The sequence below is a fragment of the Pholis gunnellus genome (genome assembly GCF_910591455.1).
Source record: "Pholis gunnellus genome assembly, chromosome: 2".
NCBI lineage: Eukaryota > Metazoa > Chordata > Actinopteri > Perciformes > Pholidae > Pholis > Pholis gunnellus.
The window spans coordinates 2,895,232-2,916,524 of NC_136536.1; the positions used below are offsets into that span (position 1 = coordinate 2,895,232).

The 21,293-nt window shown below is 48.4% G+C and overlaps 1 protein-coding gene across 1 annotated transcript in view; it reads left to right on the top strand.

Moving 5' to 3' along the window:
- Window positions 1-21,293, top strand: part of zbtb46 (zinc finger and BTB domain containing 46) — a gene marked incomplete at its 5' end in the record, with an annotated part of 31,997 nt that overhangs the window by 4,709 nt on the left and 5,995 nt on the right. Inside the window, one exon of the mRNA XM_079177269.1 lies at window positions 14,408-14,689. Within this exon, the coding sequence (XP_079033395.1) occupies window positions 14,408-14,689 (282 nt within the window). The remainder of the gene's footprint in view (window positions 1-14,407; window positions 14,690-21,293) is intronic.

A 21,293-nucleotide genomic window follows, 5' to 3' on the forward strand; every position in this document is an offset into this window, starting at 1 on the left:
TAGCAGTGGCGGGCCGTGGATTTTATACCTGGGCCTTCAGTGCTGTTCTCCACTTCTAATAACCTCATTATGACGTCACAGCTACGGGTTATTATTTGTTTCGTGTAAAAGCCGCATATTCACATAACACTGCAACATTTGACAAATGAAATAAAATGTGCAGATACATGAATACGAGCATGACGGACGCTGCGTCATTAACGGACAATATAGTCCAAATCAATGTAACACAATGACAAACTCACAAGAGCAGTCGCATATATTCATATGACAACAAAGCAACAAATCAATCCAGCAGACCTGCAGCGGATCCACGCATTCCACCACACGAGCACGAGCCATTCAAATACTATTCATAAAAACGCCACGATAGACAAATGAACAGTAGAGGTAAACAAACGAAGCTTAGTTCACTTACCAAATGCTGTCTATGCTGACAAAGAGTTTAATCCCAGTACATCAGTTCCAGTAAGAAGTCCAACCGGATCCGCCGCCGGTCGGTTGTCCGTGGTCCGCCGCTGTTCGGTCGTCGTCGTTCGTTCGGTTGTCTTCCGCTGCCGGTCGCTTGTCCGTCTTCCGCGGCCGGTCGGTGGTCCGTTTTCCGCCGCAGTTCGGTGGTCGCCTTCGACCGCGTTCGGTGGTCGTCTTCGGCCGTGGACCGGCGAAGGGCGGGCCGCGGTTGTGAGTTGTAGATCCACTCGAGTCTCTCCAAAAGTACCGACGCTCAGTTAAAATGAAACACATTCCCAGCCATAACATGTGCAACGCTTCTGATGCTGCATACAAATCATTTTCCTGGCTGGGTCAGGGCTGTTAGCTGTGGGGTCGTTTCTTACTATGTCCAGTTTGTTCAGAAATGTCCTTCTTGAGAAAAGCGTTCCCAGTAACTCCGCCACTAAATCCGTTTCTCCTCCTTCCGCCATTTCATATTAAAAAAACAAAGCTAGGTAAAATGTCTTTCAAATATTTCCACTTGAACTCTGTCTGCTACAAAGCTCTGCTAGCAATCATGTTTCGCGGGCACATAGTCACGTGCCCCGCCACTGACCAATCACAGCACACTCTGCACCTTGCTGGCAGAGAGGCATCTGGACTCTGAGCTGACGTAACTAGGCCTGCAAACTGCTCTGGTGGGGCCATGAATCCCAAACTAAAGATCTGATTGGTTGAATCAACAATATCGTCCCATTCAATTTAAACGGCACATGCCAGCACTGGGTGAGTCTGCAGGCTGGGGCCTCTCTTCTACCTAGAGACACAGAGGTGAAATCTGATTGGATAAAAGCTCTACTTAAAACAAGCTGCACTGGAAGCAGAGCAACTGAGGAGCACAGTAGCTGTGCAATGAGAAAATAAGATAATGGGAAAAATATTTTTATAAATTATAATACATATAAGAAAAAATCTTAAATTATAAAATAGCTATAACTTTGTGATTCTGTTTAGGCCAGCAGAGAAGGCTTTGCAGGCCCTGACGGCCCGCCACTGTCACATAGACATTTACATTAAATGATGAAGATGCAGCCCTACAACCGACTCTGCTCAACGGCATCGTCTCGCAGCGTTTTTAAAAAGGATTTCAAATTCCAATTTAATATCGTCAAACACCATTTTCCATTGTGGGTTAAAGGTCACAAGCTTGACAGACTGAGGCCGGTCAAGTGGTGAGCTGAGAGCGGACTTGCCTGTAACTACAGCACACCGTAAACTCTGCAGTTCCCCTCAGCTTTGGGGACATTTTTAGCATCTTTCAACTCATTGTTTTGGTCTTGCAGTGTGTGTACTGGTAGTTCTGTTAGCTGTTAATTGCAAACCGTTTCATCCCCCCCCAGAGTAGCGGCTGGGACGTCAGCGATGCACTCAGCTGTGTTATCACTGGTGCCCCCACCAGCCGGGGGGCCCGGTTTAAGAGTAGGGAGTGAGGAGTGAGCAGGCAGTCAATGGCAGCACAACACAAGCAGTAAAAGGTGTTGTGAGAAAATGTGAGTCACCTCAACCACAAGAGGTCCTTGAGCATGCAGTCATAACTTACCACCCAAAGCATGATGCAGTTTGCTGCTGCAGAATGAGAGATTAGTCGTGGACGGACACGGAGGTGCACACACACACACACACACACACACACACACACACAGTCGCCAGGTCACCAGGGACACGACTTCAAATTAACGTTGCTCCATATCGGCTGGATGTGTAAATAACTGCGAACCAGTTCGGCCAAATCAACTTAAAAGGTGTCGCAGGCTGAATATGAGGGATGCTGGAGAAACGTTTATAATGACATCACAATGGGTTCAAAGCTGTGGTAGATACTGATTTAACCCCTTAACCCCAGGAACCAGGAACTAGCTCTCTCTGCTCGTTGTCATTAGACACACTTGCCCCCCCCCCCCCCCCCAACTTTATTTTGCCTGAGATCACCTGCCGGCCCAAACTCCTCCTTGTCTCCACCTTCCTCCTCCTCTTTCTTTGCAACTCCTTTCCTACCCTCATCACCACCAGCAGCAGCAGCATGCAAAGAACGACTTCATCTGATTTCATCTCCTCTCCGCTCACACCGACTCCCTCATAAGTCACTATCTCTGGATCTGAAATGGGTCACGGGCTTGTTTTCCCACAACAGACGAACCTATAGTTTGTTTTAATACCTTTTATTGACACTAACTCCCCCGTTGAGACCACATCTGACCCGAGTGAATGAGAGAATACTTCAGCTGGCAGGTGACGGCTGTTAAGAGAAGTAAAAGAGTGTGTTCTAACAGTGTGTGTGTGTGTGTGTGTGTGGTTTCCCATTGAGTCTAAGGGCTTCAAATAAAAGCAGTGTTGTGGGTTTAACTTCCTCCTCTTTTCTAGGATCCGTGAGCTTTTGTGTCTTGTTGATTTACTCGTATTTATTTGCTCATTTCTTTGCCTGTTTTTGTTTTGTTTCCTTTTTTACCTCAGTTATATTTTATTATTATATATATGTATATATATGTATATATATACATATATATGTTAAGTCTTGTTTGTTTCTTTCTTATACAGGTCTTTCTTTGATCCGTATTTGTCTGGAAACCTGCGATAAAGTTTTGGGGAAAATCCAGAAACCTATATGATCATCATAGACATTAAATAACAAAAAATGCAGGGGGGGGGGGGTGCATGTGAAATAGATAGAGAGGTAAAGAGTGTGTTGTTGCATGTGTATAAAGTGTGTGTGACCCTGGCAGGTTTCTTTTTTTTTTTTGCTCCTGTGGTTGGACTGTTTGGCCTTCCCATAGTTCCTCTGGCCTCACAGACATTCAGCTTCAAGGTTCAGTGTGTGTGTGTGTGTGTGTGTGTGTGTGTGTGTGTGTGTGTGCGTGTGTGTGCGTGTGTGTGTGTGTGTGTGTGTGTGTGTGTGTGCGTGTGTGTGTGAAGGTGGTACAGGAGACGAGAAAGGGAGCGATGGAGGTTAGAGGTGGATTTGATAGTGCGGGACACTCTGACCCCCTTCTCTCCCTCCTCCACCTCCATACCCCCCTCTGTTCAGGCCTTGATAAGTGGAGCCGGAGTCTGTGGGGGTTAGGGATTCCTGTCTGGCATAAACACACATACACACACACACACACACACACACACACACACACACACTGGGTTCCGCCCGCTCTGCATTCCTGTGTCCGACTAAGGAAGCAGCCTAGCCGTCTTCCCCTCCACTCCCAAATTATCCCCTTCTCCTAAAGTCACTGCATACTTATCGCAGGCCTCTCTACCTCGCTGCTGCGCTCTGACTCACACATACCTCCTCTATCTACCGTGTCTCTCCCTCTCTCTCTCTCCCTCTCTCTCTCTCTCTCTCTCTCTGTCGGCAGAGCGAGCCGCAGACAGCTCGTCTAATCATCTGGTAGCGAGTTCGTAAAGTGTTTCTCAGTCGAGACAAGTGAAAAAAAAAGGGATCAGCTAAGTGCAGTGACATACGCGTTAACGTCATCCTCGTTGCGGTGCAAATACTTCAAAAACATGCATCGTTTCTGATGATGATGGCTGTCGCTCCCGACTAGAAAAACAGTCCATTGTATGGAGATTAAAAACACAATTTCAGATATTTCATTCGTCGCTATTTGCTCGAACTATTCCCCTTTTACCCTCTTATCGTCCCCTGTTTTCTCTACCTCCCCTTTTTGCTATCTGACTCTGTTTTATATCTGTTTTACTTCCCTATTTCTATCCCTCCCTCCCTCCCTCCCTCCCTTTCATGGGTGTGTAACAGGGGTTATGAAGGGGTCATGTGGTGCTGCACTGCCCTTCTCTCTAATGGCTTCTTAATGAGAGCGCCAGAGAGAGAGTGAGAGGCAGTTTTTGAGGAAAGAGGGGTGAGATATCAGTAGTTTCTGCTGTAGGGCACTGGCTTTCTGTCCATGTGAGGCCGTGTCTACTGTAAGCGTGCACTCTATCCGACCGACCCCTTTGTTTCCACTTCTGGCCCTTTGTGAGCTCCCGTGTTCCTCTCATGGGGGAAAGAGGAAATGACAAGTTTGTAGCCTCGAATAAGCGCCGGGGCTCGTCACTTTAGCCGCGTCCACTGGGTTTGGCTCGGCGGAGGTGAGGTGAGGGGAGGAAGGGGGTGTGGGTGGTAGGGGGGGATGGGGGGGATGGAGGGGGGCTCGCTCTTTAATTTGCACTGCTTCTGCTGATTTGATCACAAGCAATTAATCTCAATGGCTCAGCTCGGCTACAGTTAGGGGAGAGAGGATGAACACAGTCCTTTTATATGCATTCGTCCCTCGCTCTGGTTTCCCCCTCCGTCCACACGCAGGAGGATTTCTACTGTTATTACCTCTTTACTCGTATCGTTGTCAGAGGGAGGAGCGAGCTGTCGCTCTGGTTCAAGATGATTTCCCCCCAGCAAGTTAATTGCACGAAAAGATCTCCATCCTCTTCATCCAGCGGTGTGCTTGAAACGGTTTTAACTGTAGACTGTATACAAGAAGTGGACGCAGTCAGCGTGACGTCACGCTTTGGGTTTGTGGACTGCCGTTTTGAAGCCTCGAGTTTGGCATTTTGGCCGTCGCCATCTTGTTTTTTTTGCAGCCAGAAGTGACACTAGAGGGGTGGATTTTTATACTCTGAAGTCATACTTCTTCTTCTACTTCTCTTTATACCTCCATGGTGGAGTTAAGTACAACTGAACTCTGAATAAGCCATTTTTAGGTGACCAACATTTTCTAATTAACTTATATGAAATGAAAACACAGTGTGAAAGGGTTAAAACTAAAAACACAGACAACCAACAGACCGGACAACGCCGTGGTAGAAACCTGTCAATCACCGTGAAGCCCCGCCCCTAAAGCATCCCCTGCTTTATGGTCTGTTTGACTCTAAATGGACCATCATTTACTAAATGAACATCATGCTGTATTGAAGAAGACTTGAAACTAGAGATTGAGACCATAAACTCATGTTTACAATGTTTACTGAGGTAATAAATCAAGAGAGAAGTAGAGTCATTTTCTCATAGACTTCTATACAACCAGAGGAGTCGCCCCCTGGTGGACATTAGAGAGAATGCAGCTTTAAGACATGAAGCTTTGGCTTCTCTTGCTTTGCCGCCTGGTTTTTAATGAGACCTGCGGTTGGAAAGCATATCAATCACTCACAGGAATTTGTAGTTTTTATATCAAGTGATACCGTGAAAATAAAACAAACGGCCGCTGCTCATACTCGACTCTACGCTTGGCTGCAGCGGTGGAAGTATTTTAATGGATTTGGAGCTGCATCAAACGAGTCCGTCTTCTGTTTCCGTGGCGTCTTCACAGGCTGTAGCTACTCGCGAGAAGTTTAAGGTCCAGATCCCCTTCCAACTTTCATCAGCTCAAGATCTCCACTGATCCACAAACACCAAGTGTGCTGCTTGCACATGTTTTACTCCCTTATCGTCTTCTCATCCAGCTCGATTCCTTCCTCTGTTTTTAACCCTTCGCTCACGTTTTTGCCTCATTGTGACACCGCGACTCCTTCCTCCTCCGCTCTCTCGCTTCTCTTGCCCGGCCTCTCTTGCCAGTTTTCCATCTCCCTCCATCCCCCCCCCCCCCCCCCCTCCCCCCTCTCCATGGCACCGTACTCCTCCCATGCTGAGGCCAGAGCTCTCTCCATTGTTGGAGGCAGGTTGCCAAGGATACAAGCCCACAGAGAGCAGCACAGTCTTAATGTTATACGGAGGGAGAGATGAGCACGGAGAGGGCTCTCTGGTCACTGGGCAGCCCGACCACACTGATGCTCGTACAGGGAACATGCAGCGTGGATCGCGGTGACATTGCCTGTTTGTGGAGGAACCCACTCCCCCCCCCCCCCCCCCCCCCCACACACACACACACACACACACACACTCGTCCTGGTCGTCTGCTCTTGGCTCGCCTGTTGTGACTGGAGTGTTTGATTGCAGCGTATACGTCTTTGTGTGTGTTTTTGTACATTTGACAGGCAGCCGCTCGATGGGGACTCTTGAGCGGCACGGCAAAAAAAAAAAAGAAATACATATATATTCGTGTGTTATCAAGAATGTGCAGACGACACAGCAGCAGAATAAAGTATTTATCCCAACTTTATTCAATGCAAGTCAATCTGTTTCCTTTAAAACAAGTTGTTCTTAAATGTGGTGCATTGATCCGTCTGGTCCTCTTTTTCTGTGGGACATTTAACTTTGGGAAGATGCTTTGGGGGAAGATCATGACTCAATGCTAACAGGTTTAGCATCATTTGAATCACGACTTTTATTTGTGTAGCACCTTTCCAGTCTTCCGACCACTCAAAGCGCTTCACACTACACGTAATTCACCTACTCAAATTCATACAGTGATGTATATATATATATATATATATATTACATATGTATTTAGGTGTGTTTAAGTTCTGCATGTGTTTGATAGCAGACAGCATAGTGTCAGGAAAAAGCAGGAATCAAAAACAGAAACACAGCGATTATGCGGTATGAGCCTTAATTAACCATTTGGCTATCAGGAAACCCCGGACTGACTGAAGATTAATAAACGTATACGTGAGATGCACACGCGCACACGTCGGTGTGTTCATCCCACATTAACAATCCTCTCCAGGATGTCCAGCTGGAAACATGTTGATTTCACCGAACTTTGTGTTGGTCGGTTCGCCTCTCCGTCTTAAATTCATTACCAGGGAGCAGTAAAGAAGTAATTACGGTGTGTTTAGTTGCCTGGAGCGCACTGAGCGTTGGTCAGTGTGAGACGGGGAGTGTGTTAACCCACACACACACACACACACATGCACACACATACACACACACACACACACACCAACAACCCACAGGCGCTGTGCTGCATCCTCCACCCAAAGTGTTTTTCCTCCTCCACTTTCCATTATCCCTCGTCTCTCCCACCTCTCCCTTCACAAAACGACCCTGGACCGGGTCGGGTCGGGCTGAGCCGGACCGGACGGGGCTTTTGGGCTTCCTCCCCTTTCTGCATGAAGCGAAAGACATAACCTCTCTCTCTCTCTCTCTCTCTCTCTCTCTCTCTCTCTCTCTCGCTCTGTTTCAATGTCTCCATCTCTTTGCTTTTAGCACAAAGCCCTTCGTGTCTGCCTTCCTTCCCCACCCAGCATTCTTTCCCCATGCACACTTCTCCCCCGCTCTCTCTCTCTCTCTCTCTCTCTCTGTCGACTTCCCTCCTACCCGCCAACTCGCTCAGCCTCACCCTACCTTTCATTAGCCCACTCTTTATCTCACTCGGCTCGCTCTCTCCCCCTCTCCACTCTCCTATCTCGCCAGCTTCTACACTCCCTGTGCTCTCTCTCTCTCTCTCTCGTTCTCTCTCGTTCTGTTGCTTCAGTTGCGATACGTCTTCATTTATTCCTCTTCTCTCCCTCTCTTTCCCTGCTGACCCTATTATTTTTATATTCTGTCTCTCTCCCCCTCTGCCATCACTACCCCATCTCTCTCTCTCTCTCTCTCTCTCTCTCTTTCTACCTCCCTCCCACTCCTCTCAGTCCCTCTAAGCTGCATTAACTCCCCAGATTACCTTGAGCCCTGCAATCCTCCAACCCCCACGCACTCACCCGCTCCCTATCTCCCTCTCTCCCTCTCTTCCCTCACTCATTCACTCGCTCACCCAGACTACGTCCACGCCGAGGCGGCTAATTTTGAAAAACGCAACATGCGACTGGCGTTTTCACATCTTTTATGCAGAGACCTGTACTGCGTTTTAATGCTCTACATGTGTTTCTGTTGTTAGACAACGGAATGAGCATGAAATAGCTTTTAGATTAGAGGCAGCATGTTCAATAAAACTCCACTTTTATTTATTCAGCCTCCTCTAAATTACTACAAAATAGAAATTGGTACAAATAAACTGTGTGAACTTATTTTCCCAGAAGCGAACGAGCAAATCCACTCGCTAAACGAGACAGTTAGCAAGTTCGCTAATTTTGGAAAGCTTTTGAACCTTCTTCAGTGAATCCATTAAAGGAAATAGTGAACAATCCTGAGAGGAAAATACCAGAGGGAAGTAAATAGCGTGTTAGCGATATGGTGTTAGCTACTTTCTTGCGTGAGTTAGCCTTCAAAAAGATATCCCGAAGCGCTCGAGAAGAGTTTAAAATGAAAATGAAATGAAATTGTTCAGAGGAAAATAGATCGGGAGGGCTTAAAAGAGCGCCATCAAGGGTCGGGGGAGATGCGGTAAGCTCACTCGCAGCACGTGTGCAACAACTTTGGTTAACTACAAAATACAAAATACAAACTTTCCCCCAGCGGCGACGGGCTCGATAGGCAGCTGTGAGAACTGGATCAGAAAGAGCTTCACTGTAACAGACGCTCAACTATATCCCCGCACAACTTTTACACGACTGTGGCCGAATCACGATGCAAAAATGTTTTGCATCGTAACTTTTTCACACCAGCAGTGATGCAAATTTGTGACAGTTGCAGCACTTTTTTTCAGTAAAAGATTTGAATAGAGTCACGCAGACAACAACAGACTACCAGGATCCTGTTGACCCAGACCAGCGTGTGAGTCTGTCCGAGGGAAACTGTTCTATAGTCTAAAATACTGAGAGATATGTTATTCAGCTTCCTCTTACAGAAATACTCTGAGTGAGTCTGAGTTCCCTCTGGTAAACAGCTACACGGGGCTTTTATTGTGAAAGGTGAGAATGGAAGGAGTGGATCTGGTCTGTGCTCTCTTTGCAAAGGTTGAAAGCAGTAATAAAGTTTGATTATGTTTATGTTTATGTTTTAGAAGATGTCCGTTTTCACACGACCTGAAAACCTCAACCTCGTGTCATGTGGCAAAGTTGTCGCTTTCTTTTTGTCGCGTTAATTCACGTTCTGTGTGAAAGTGCTGCAGACAAAAACAACAGTTTTAAGAAAATAAACTTTAAAAAAAAACACAAAACGTATATAGGTCGTAAAACAAACATGCATTTTTTAAATCTAGCCGGCGTACTGTAGCCGTACTCTCTCACACTCGCTCGCTCGCTCGCTCACCCCCACCGTCACTCACCACCCTCCCTCTGTAACCTCCCCCTCGCCTCTCCTCGCTCCCCCCCCCCCCCCACTTCACTCACCCACCCACCCACACTCCATCACCCCACCGTCCACCTCTCACCCCGCCACTCTTCGCAATCGCATGTGCTCCTTTCCTCTCCTCCCCTCCACCCACACTCTCTCTTTTTTACTTCGAGCCCCCAGCAGTACCACCAGCACCATCACTCTTCTTTCTCTCTCTCTCTCTCCCTTTTCTCTCTCCCCTGTCTTTTACCACTCTCTTCCCTCTGTCCCTCCCTCCTCTAAAGCCTTCAGGCTCTGCTTGATTTATGCTTGCCCTCCCTATCCACCACCACCACCACCACCACCACCCACCCTTCCCTATCTCTCCTGGAGGTTGTGGCCCGGCTAGTCCCTAAAAACAACAGAGAGCGAGAGAGAGAGAGAGAGAGAGAGAGAGAGAATAACAACCTCTTTTACTTTCCATCCTCCCTCCTTTTTAACCCAGCATTTTTTTCATTCCCCTCTCTCCCACACTGCTTTTTAAATTGCCTCTGAATTCTTGAGCTGTTTTAGTGCCTCACTCCCCCTTTCTCGGCCGAAATTACTTTTTTTTTTTTTTACCCTCTCAAACTCTGGCAATGCTGAGGGAGCAAGTTCCACCTTCCCCTCCCGTCTTTGTCCACACGAGGACAAACACTACTACTAATCGCATGTCCAGCGTTTTGGGTGTGGGGGGGTGGGGGGGGGCATGTTTGTGAAGGAGAAGGGAGAAGAAAACAAAAACTTGTCGATGTGGAAGCATGTCGCTGTAACGTCGGGCAGACAATGCCAGCAAAGTCTTGTGACAACACAGCTCTTGTAATGCTCTCGTTCCTTTTCAACCTCGGGGGGGGGGGGGGCGTGCCATTAACCAGGCCGACTTACAGCAAGGCTTCTTTCTCTTTCACGTGCTTGTATACACACACCTACACACACACACACACAAACACACACACACAGTGTCTTTTCTCTTTTGTTTGCACTCAAACATGAACACAGGCCCTACTTTCTTCTCTGACAGCTCTCTTGTGGTGGACAAGCCTCAGTAACTCGTTGCTTAACCACCCTGGAGTGTTTTCTCTCCATTGTGTTTTGGCTACTGTTGATTTGAAGGCGTGGTGTGTGTGTGTGTGTGTGTGTGTGGAGGTGTTAAAGGAGTGTGTCCATCAACAGCCAGGTCACGTGTGTAGCGCTTTGTGTATCAATTTACATTTCTTTCATCCATTTATTTATCAAAAACACGTGTTTAAAAAAAATAAAAAAAACTCCCTCACATAACAGTGTTTGGCTTCATTAAGAGAGGAAGGAGGTATTTGTTGAGACACACACACACACACACACACACACACACGCACACACACACACACACACACACACACACACTCCTTAAACGCAATCAGAACAGAAGATCAGGGGTCAAACTGGGTCAGCTGACCCTTCCCTCCCGTTTCAGGCCTTCTCTTCCCTCCTCTTTACTGCGTCAAAGCGTGCTCTCTAATAATACAACTCCCCTTGTGAAACACACACACACACACACGCACACCCACACACACCCACACACACACACACACTTAACTCAGATACACAGTGCAGCCTCCAACCACAGCGCCATAAAACAATATCTTCTATCCATTAGCCGTAACTCTCTCAATGGATGATACATGCAGTATCCCTCACCACATATTTGAAGTATAGCGCAACACACACACACACACACACACACACATCTTTTATTCCAAGTCTTATTCCGCCTTTGCTTTTTTTTTTCCCACTCAAGCCCCCACATAGCTTGCAGCATCACACACACACACACACACGCAAACACACATGCGAACAAAGAGAACCACCATTTCCACATATTTGTCTCTCCTTTTAAAAGGGGTTTTTATTTAGCATAAATGTTGAAGCCAAGGGTGCCCGGCTACCATGGCAACCAAATTAAACGGAGGATCTCTTCAGAAAGCAGAAATCTAAATTATTCGGACTCTTTTATGAAGGGGAAAATGAAAATTCCCTTCACTGTACAGGGACTGTAAAGGCGAGAGAGTGGGGGGGGGGGGGATGAAAAGGAGATGAGTAAAGATCCTATTGTTTTTGTGTTTTTGTGTTTTTGTGTTTTTGTGTTTCTGGATCTGGACCGAGCGGTTCAAAGCCGACGCCGTTGAAATTCACAGGTCGTCTCATGACAAGCCGTCGTGTACGTTAACGCATCAAAGGAGTGATGTAACCGCGGTGTCTCTAAAACTCCACGTAAACCTTTTTGCCTTATTTTATTTTTTATTTTTTATTTTTCAAAGGCGCCACAGTATGTGTGGCTACAAATCCGCGGCGCAACGTATGATGAAACCCATAAGCTGCGTGCACGAATTAAGCGCCGTTGTTTGTGGTGCGGGGGTAAACGGTTTCTGATCCTTCGGAAACAGGATTGAGGTTTAAGTGACACACGATCTACATCTAGGCCCGCGATAAAGCTTACACAAGCGACGGACGGATTAATGGGGTATAGTCCCAGTATTTGGTGCGGGGGGGGGGGATATCTCACGCTTTGTCTATGAATCCTCCGATGAGCAGGATGCTGTGTCGAGTGTGTGCGCCAACTTTTCACACACATTTTTTTCAGAGTTTTTCGACTGTGTGCTCTCAGAATCAAGGAAGCAACTGCTTGTTTCCGTAACTCTGCTGCGACCGAAGGCGTTGTTACTGTACGACCATCGAGGAGGGCGGACATGTTCCATCTGTGGACGCACGTGTCCAAGGGGATGCTGGGAAAAAGGTGGTCAGTGGGGTTGGGGGGAGGGAAAGGGGAGGGAGGGGGTTATTCGGTCGTCCAATGAACAGATGAGAGGAGGGAGATGGGGGTCAGAGGTGACACTCTTTTCTCTCCCTCTCTCTCTCTCTCCCTCTCTTGCTTCCTCTCCCTCCCATTTGTCTGCTTTCTCCATATACGTGTGTGTTTGTGTGTGTGTGTGTGTGTGTTTGTGTGTGTGTGTGTGTGTGTGTTTGTGTGTGTGTGTGTGTGTGTGTGTGTGTGTGTGTTTGTTGTTGGCCCACAGCAGATCTATGTTATTGATTGACTCTTGTGGCTGCTGGGCTGCCCACTGAAGGAGGGGGCAGAGCTCTAATGAATTCCTGCACCTCATGCCCCCTTGCGCCAACCCCTACACCCCCTCCTTAATTAACTTTGTGCGAGCGTGGGGGTGCGCATGCGTGGATGCATGCATGTGTGTGGGTGTGTGTGTGTGTGTGTATCTTCCTCCACAGCTTTTCCGACACCCCCGCTTGTTACACTCCCCTGCATTTTTTCTCTCTCTTTCTCTTCATACCTCCTACTTTATCTCCTCTTTTTTTTTTTTTAAATGTATCTTCCTCCTCTGCGAGTTGTTTCGACGGTCGCCCGTTACCTCGTGTGTGTACGTCACTCTCATCTGTCGCGCCACATCTCCTCCCACTGTCCTCGGTATCTCCCCTCAAATCTCCACACCTTTCAGATCTATGCTCGTGCAAACCGTGTGGGTGCAGAGTGTGTGTGTGTGTGTGTGTGTGTGTGTTTGCATCCATCTGATCCGCGATCATTTGTCTGTACTGAGCATGAAAAATGACTGACATAGTGTGTGTGTGTGTGTGTGTGTGTGTGTTAGAGAGAGACAGAGTGGTCAACATTGACCCAGCGGGCTGTGAAGAGGCTGTATGCCCATCGGTATTCCAGACGTGGAGGCAAACTACCGTCTCTGTCACCTTGACTCCCCCTGCAGCAGATGAGCTCCGGGCTGCACAGGAAACACTTACAGCACTACACCTGACTGTATAGTTAAAATGGACAATAGGGCTATTCTGTTCTCTCGCTTCTCCCCTTTTTTTCGTTCCTTTTCTCCTTTTTTTGCCCCTCTGCTCGTCCTCACTTTGTTTATTTCCCCTTTCAGCTGTGACTCCAGCCGTCACTGCCGTCTGTGGAACGGTACACATTTAGATGTCTGAAGGGCTTCTGTCCAGAAAAAAAAGCACAGCGCGACATTAAACGACGCAACTCCGAAGTCTTGTGGTTTGTGTTTGTTTTAGGTGGTGGACAAGTTATACTTTTCAAAGTCTCGCAGCCTGTGATGTGTATTTTTGTCTTTGTTTGAGAGAGCAACCTGTCGTCATGTTAAACGTCAATTAGGAGGCAGCGAAAGCGTGTTTTTGCGCGTCTGAGCTGTCGTCGGCGGTGTGGTCTGACAGTCTCGTAGATCCGCAGTGGAACCACCGGGCGACATGTCTGCCGCTGACAGCTTCTCCACACACTCGTGCTTTCAACGACGCTGACGGCTAAACACACACACACACACACACACACACCACTTCAGCGTCTCTCACTGTCTCTTTGTGATCTCCCTGCGTTTTTTGTGTTGACTGGTGATGATGAGGTATGTTAGGGAGTCGAGGAGAGATGATTCAGAGCGGTGACGCGTTCTGTAGGCGCTACCGAAAACACTGGGTGTAAACGATGACTCGGCTGAGAGGTTTGAAAGAATTGGTTTAATATGGTGTGTGTGTGTGTGTGGTTTCTTTTTGTGTGTGTGTGTTTTCCCCTCACAAGCTGTTATCGCTGTCGGGTGAAACCCTTTAAATTGAAAAAAAAGTGACAACTATTCATGTTTCTTCATCCCCTTTTGAAAAGGGTTTCACAAATCCAAGAGTGGCAGGATGTTCAGCCTGTAAAGAACCGTGTAATCCCTCTAATTAAGTTAAGACAATGCTGTGTGAAATGTTTGGAGGCGTTGTCTCTCTCCACCTACTTGAATTCCCCCTGCTTTAGTTCGCACTGTGTATTTTCTTAAACGCCGGCTGCAGGAGAAGAAGAGCCTCACCGATCTCCTGTCATCTCTCTCTCTTTTTTTTGTTGTTAAGGGGCAGACGTGACCGAACCCAACAGCTCAGACAGCCGTGGCGAGCGACTCGACTTCTTCCTCAAACAGGAGGAAGCCCTCGCCGCCGAGCCCAGCTACCTGGGCCCCGGCGAATCGGACGACGCCGGGGGAGGAGTCGGGGTCGGGACCATCTCGTCCGTGGCCAATCTGAAGGCGGCGCTGATGAGCAAGAACAGCCTGCTGTCCCTGCGGGCCGAGATGATGGGAGACGATAACCCTTTGCTGTTCGAGTACCTGCCTAAAGGGGCTCACTCCCTGTCCTGTAAGTCCCTGTTTACACTGTAACACTCACCGGTCCTCACACATACACACAGACACACACACACACACACACACACACACACACATCATTATAACTGGTGAGTACCTGCTCATGTGGTCACCTGTGAGACATAAACACACACACAGGCTTTTTGACGTGAGTGTCCTCTTCCTCTGCAGAGTATTTTTCGACTGTCTTTGGATAATTTGTGAGTTTGTGTGTCAGTGATGACTCGTCAGCGGTGACTCAGCGAGAGAGAGAGAGAGAGAGAGAGAGAGAGAAAGAACATTTTGCTGGGATCGTGAGAAAAAATTTGTTTGGTTTTTTTAATGTGACAGTTTTTTTTTCTTTGTGCGTATCAGTGGGTACGCAGCTGTGTTCCACAGCAGCAGAATAACTCAGCACAACTGCTCGGATGTCTACGATGTTTCAGCACCAACAAAAAACAAAAAAAGCGATTAATCGAATCGCTTTACAAACATTTACATCCGGCTAAAAGCACCTGCAAACTGTTTTCTTGAGGTGAAACAAAACAGCCATGTGAAATGAAATAGATCACAACAAACCGTAACACATTGTGTTCATTTCTTTAGCATAAAATTCAACTTCTATTTGTGTGATTTTGAGTGTTCAGGCTATAATGTGAATAGCTTGTGTGTGTGTGAAGCCTTCAACAACCTTCCTCTCTTTTTTGAATGTCCATGTACATCAGCTAAGATCTTCCTCTCAGAGACCCAACTTACTTTAGAATAAACCATTTTCTAAACCACATTAATATTAGATTAATAAACGTCCCTATTTGTGGTAATTTCTCCACGTTAGGAGAGATTCTTTTTCCGTCCTTTCCTCCAGTGAGGGTGTTATACATTTGTGTATCTCCTTGTGTGGGTGTGTGTGTGTGTGTGTGAGCGTATATTTGCTTGAGTCCGCGTGGGCACATTTGTGTGTGTGTGTGTGTGTGTGTGTGTGTGTCTCTTTGCTGTTACTGGCTGGTAATTGGATCTTTTGTCCCGAGTTCTGCCCGTCTTTGTGAGCAGAAGAAAAAGCAAAGGAAGGGTACAACTCCAAGCCGAGTCACGCCTTTTGAGTTGAGCCCCACTCACCTATAAAATAAATAAAAGACAGCCCCCCCCCCCCCCCCCCCCCCCCTCGAGACTGAATGGGCCGACACACGCGCTAGCATCACATGACATCGCCCCCTTTTTTGTGCTCAGTGTTGAGTGTGTGGGATCGAGATGTTTCTGAAGAATCCGGATGCAGATCGACGGCGTCCCGCGTATCCACAGAACAGAAGAGGCTTTTTTTTTTTTTTTTTATCACATTTTAATATATGAAGAGGAGATTTGGAGAATGTCAATCATTTTGTCACAAAAAAACACACGTCGAATGAGTTTTATAGCCGTGTTTTAGTTGTCACCAAAGAAACCTCAGGGAGGTTTTCTCGGTTAGCCGAGCCCTATTTTGAATTCACTGCACAATAGGGAGTTGGGGAAGATGGCCAGCGACCTCCCTCCCCCCTCCCTCCCCCCCTCCCTCCCCGGGTCTAAATGAGGACAGAAAATAAACAAACACTGTACCTCAGATTACTGGGCGGAGGATGAGTCTGCCTAGTTTGACAGATCGCCGCTCCCTCCCTCCCTCCCTCCCTCCCTCCTCCCCCCTCCTCCTCCCGTTCTCCTTCACCCCTGCTTAACATCCTTCCTGTCCTTCCTTTTTTTCTCCTCCTCCCCCCTCCTGTACTCCCCCTCGCGCCATCCCTCCCTCCATCCATTTCTCCTTCACCCCTCCTTAACACTCATCCCTCACACTCTCCCTCCCCTCCTCTCCTGCAGTTCCTCCTTACCCCTCTCCCTCCCGTCTCTCTTTCCCCCCCCCCCCCACCCCCCCTTTACTTCGGCCGTGGAGCATCAAAGTGTGTTGGTTTTAAAAAATCCTGGGAAAGTATTGATCTAGGTAGAGAAGAGGTAGAGCAAGGTCACCTGGCCCAATTCAAGAGAGACCAGTGGATATCAGCAGAAGGCCTTCGACACGGAGCTTCTGTCTTCCTCTTGTTCTCTCTTCTCTATATAATTGACTCTTTAATAAAACATGCTTCTCCTAAAGATTCATAAATACAGAGTCGGACCAAAAAGAGAGAATCGGTGTCCTGGAGTTTAACCGCTGAACACTATTCACCTTGTTGACGGGACGGGACGGCTCCTCTGCACGGGTCACCGTCTACGTTTCCTCCCTTTCGCGTGAGGAATGCCAGCAGATAGTGGGACCATTCTGCATGTCAATCAGCCTCCTGAATCCAATTAGGATCATTGGGATTTGGCCCCGATACCCCCTTCAGTGCGTCAGACAATCAATGCCAGACAATGGATTGAGGCGGACCCTCCCCCCCTGCGCACCTGTCCACTCCGCCACCGCATACCGCGCCGCAAAGAACATCCAATTAACTACAGGGGATCATACTGGCGTTATTGAACTCTTCCCTCTCGGCCCGTCTGCTCTCTGTCACTTCACATCTACTTTGGAAAATTGACTCCGTACAGTAGCTCCTATAGTGGCTCCATCGCGGCTCTCTGGAGGTCCTTTTAGGATTTTTTTATTCATGAATCATGAACTTTCACATTTCAAATTAGCAAAACTATTCCCTTACTTTTTCCTTTCTTCTTTTTTTTTTAAAAGCAAGAGGAAAGGAAGAAGAGTACATGTAAACGTAGACATATATGCAAGAGTAATAATCAATCCGGTGGTGAGATTCTCTCTGTGTTCCAACACCAACACTATACTACGAAGTATAGAAAAATACAGCGTATACAATATTCTGACCCACAATCCTTTGAGCAAGGGGGTTCAAAGTTGAAGGTGCAATGATGAAGTGCTATGTCCAGTTGAATGCAATCTGCATGCATGAGTGCGTACTACTGTCGGGGCAGCTGCAGCATTGAAAACAATAAGAGGAGCGTGAAACTGTCCAGAGGTTATTGCCAACGGTGTGCCATTAAGCATCAAACTTCTCCTAACGGACTTAGCGAGTTTCAGTTGATTAGCTATTGGAAAGCGGTCAGTCAGCTTACAGTAATTGCCTCCCTAAAGCCTAACCGGTCCTAATAGGCGCTGACCCCGCTCGGATCGGGACGCAGGTTGTGTTTTTTAGTTCGTCGCTCCGTGTTTAAGTCATCCGGTTCCTCCACATTGGTGTGATTTTCACCTCTCTATCTCTTTTACTCGTGTTGCTGTGCAGTGAGTCAGCCTGCTGTTATTTGTATTTCTTTACAGCACGCCAGACACGACTGCAATATTAAACTCAGTGAGACGAGGTTGCATAAAAAAAAGAAGATAGAGGAATTCTTTACGTTGGAATTGAACCGAGACGGTTTTTAAAATTCCTTTTTCTTAAGAAGTTGTTAATGAGCTGTTCCTTCTCACCTGCAGCTCATCTCGTTACTCTGCCTCCCTCTTAATGTTGTTTCTCCCGTCGCTGCCCGGAGGGGGGGGAGGGAGGAAGGGAGAGGGAGGTAGGGAAGTGGAGATGGGGAGTCAAGCACTTGTGTGTGTGTTCTCAGTAAGTGGGAGTGGGGAGTGTCGGGCGCGGTAGTTTAACATTCCAGGAATCCGTCCACGGTCGAGCCTCATGGTTGTGTGATTCTGTCCGGTGTGCAGAGGAGGGCGATGAATGGCCAAAACCCACCGCATAACTCTGGAGACATTCCCCCCCATCACCCCCCTCCCTCACCCCCCTCCCTCCCCAAAAACTAAACGCGGCCCACACTCGCACATACTCGCATACACGACCCAGAATAACTACATTTCATATGTGCTATAAGAAAAAGAGATTATTAATGCAGCAGAACACACACACAAGAAGAAAAACGCTTCTGTGTGAATAGTTATGAGAAGCTAAAGGCTGTGTAAGACAAATTTGAAATTCCTCATCCAGCGAGCCTCGACTGGTTGCCGGTGAACATCTTACATGGTCGATACGGTCGTCCTTTACCCTGCCTGTGCACAAAGTCTTAACTTGAGCTGCAAGATGGCTCCTCTCCAAAACAATCTCCCTCCACGCTACAGAAGATCCTCAAGCCCTCTCTCCTTATATTATGCATTTTACACATGCACACGCCCTCACAAAACACACACACACACACACACACACACACACACACATGCTGCCATCCTCGGCGCACGCATGTGGGTGGAAGGAGAAGGAGAGCAGAGGAGCGAACGAACGAAAACTGAGAGAGAAGAGAAGCCCTAACCCTTTCCCCTCGGCTGGTGGAAAGTGAAACTTCAGAGTTTTTTTATTTTTTCTTCTTCCTCCCCCTCTCCGTAGTGTTTGATAGCGCAGCACTGGCAGCCTCTGTGTGCCCCCCCCCCACCCACCCCCACCCCCCCCACTGCCCACTCTCTCCCGTTGTGTTCTGGTGGCCAGCTGCTAGCAGAGTTGCAGTTGTACGTGAGTGGGTGGGTGAGACTCGTTTCCTGTGCTCCTCAGGGCTCCACTCCAACAACTGCTGCAGCACGCTCCGGCCAGGGGCCATGGGGGCCACGGGGGCCACTATTCATAAAAAACAGGGGGCTGGTTCCTCTCCTCCTCCTCCTCTTCTTCTTCCTCTTCTTCCTCCTCAACTTCCACAATCACCACCACCACCACCACCGCCGCCACCATCATCTTCAACACACTACCCGCCCACTCCGCCCACGCCACTGCACCCCTCTGAGCCTCGGCCCCCCCGAGGCCCCCGGTCTGCGGGCCGGGGCGACCCGGCTGCGCTCAGAAGGGTCGGACATGGACGTGGAAGAGGCCCCCGAGGGCCCGGAGGCCTCCGCCTTGCCTGAGGTAAGCGCACCACACAAGAGCCTGGCTCAGCTCCAGGTCAGAGGCTGCTCTCCGGGCGCTGCTCCTCCAGTCAGAGAAAAGTTTTGTGAGAGTGAGAGGAGATGGGGGGGGGGGGGGGGGCAGCCTCTGCAAACACACTGCGGGGGGGGGGGGCGGGGGGGTTTGAGGCGACAGAGAGTAAAAAGTGACCGGTGACGTGGGTCTTCTTCAGGACAAGTAGGGGTTAATGGGGTTACTTTTCACAATTGGAAAGTCTTTTTCTTTACACGTCGTCGCTCAAACCCCCCCCCCCCCCCCCCCCCCCCCTCTCCGTGTGGAATCTGGCACATTTCCTGCTGCACTGTTTTCCTTTTTGTCCGTCTTTCTTTACATGCTTTGTTTGCTTTTTCTCTTCCTTTCAGATTTCCAATCCGTCACCCTTTTTTTTTCTTTCTTTCATATCATCTTCTCTTTTTTTTGTTTTTAATATAGCCAGACCCGAATTCACCTTCAAAAAGAGCCCAAAGAGTCTTCTTTGCTCAGCATTAGCGCTAACGTAGTTTGTGGCAGCGGTCGCATTAGAGGGGGGGGGGGACAACACATCTGGTCACAATGGCAGCGTGCGTCTCCGAGATGGCAGATAAACGACGGCAAGGTAGTGAGATGAGAGCAGAGTAGAATCAATACAAGTAGACAATGAGAGGTTTGCTCTCGCTGCCCAGGAAATTGTTTGTTCTGTGTGTGTTTGTGTGTGTTTGTGGGGGCGTGTGTGTGTGTGTGTGAGCATGGCAGTATGAGCATGTGTGGATGTGAGTTTTGTGCCAGTTGAGAGTGTGTGTGTGTGTGTGTGTGTGTGTGTGTGTGTGTGTGTGTGTGTGTGTGAGCGTTTTAGGAGCAGCATTTGATTTCAGAGGACCTGCCTCCCAACAAGCCTCCCTATCTCTGCGGACAAGCCATCTGTTTGCCCAGTGCATGGTGTTCTGTTCTCTTAGAGAGGACGAGGAGGAGGAGGAGGAGGAGATGGAGGAGGGTGGGGGGTGGTGAAGGAGCGTGGAGTAGATGGAGTAGTTGAGATGGGATGTAGATGAGAGAAAAGAGAGCTGCACCTTGCTGCATCAGGCAGATAATATTATTAACGCCGTAGATCAACCTAAGCGTCTCGTAGGACGGCTCGAGCATCCAGGAAGCTGTCAGCATCTTTTTTCTGTGTCTGCTTGCTAATTTCTAACAATTTGCCTTTAAATCATTCTGATCTGTCTGCGTGCTTCTTTTTTTTTTTTCCTTTAACTTTTCTGTTTCTGGGGGGGGGGGGGGGGGGGGGGGGTTGTCTTCACAGCTTGTCTCACCTGCCTGCCTCCTGCATGCCCAGACAACAATCCATACACACCGTATAGATGTGTGTGTGTTGTCATAACGGGATGTTTTGTGCTTGCAGGGAGTGAAAAGCAAAGAAGACGTGAAAGAATACCGCACAGGTACGGCTTTACAACTCAAGCGTCTGGATGTCTTTAAATAAGATCTTTAGTTTTGTGGCTTCTTTTCATCTATTTCACTCACACTTTTCTTGTCTCTGTCTCAGCTTTGGGAGGCGACCGGTCTCCCGTCGAGACTGATCAGATGGGCGACGGGAGCTTTACTGGCGGCTCGACGGTGCCCGCGTCAGTGCTCGTGGCTGGCAGAGGGGCCGAAGGGCTGGTGGCGTGGGGCGAAGAGGCCGGGTCGGGGACCAGAGTCCTGCCAGAGCCCGGTGCCTGGCCCTCGCGTGGGTTCGCCTGCTCCCTGTGCAAGCGGCTGTTC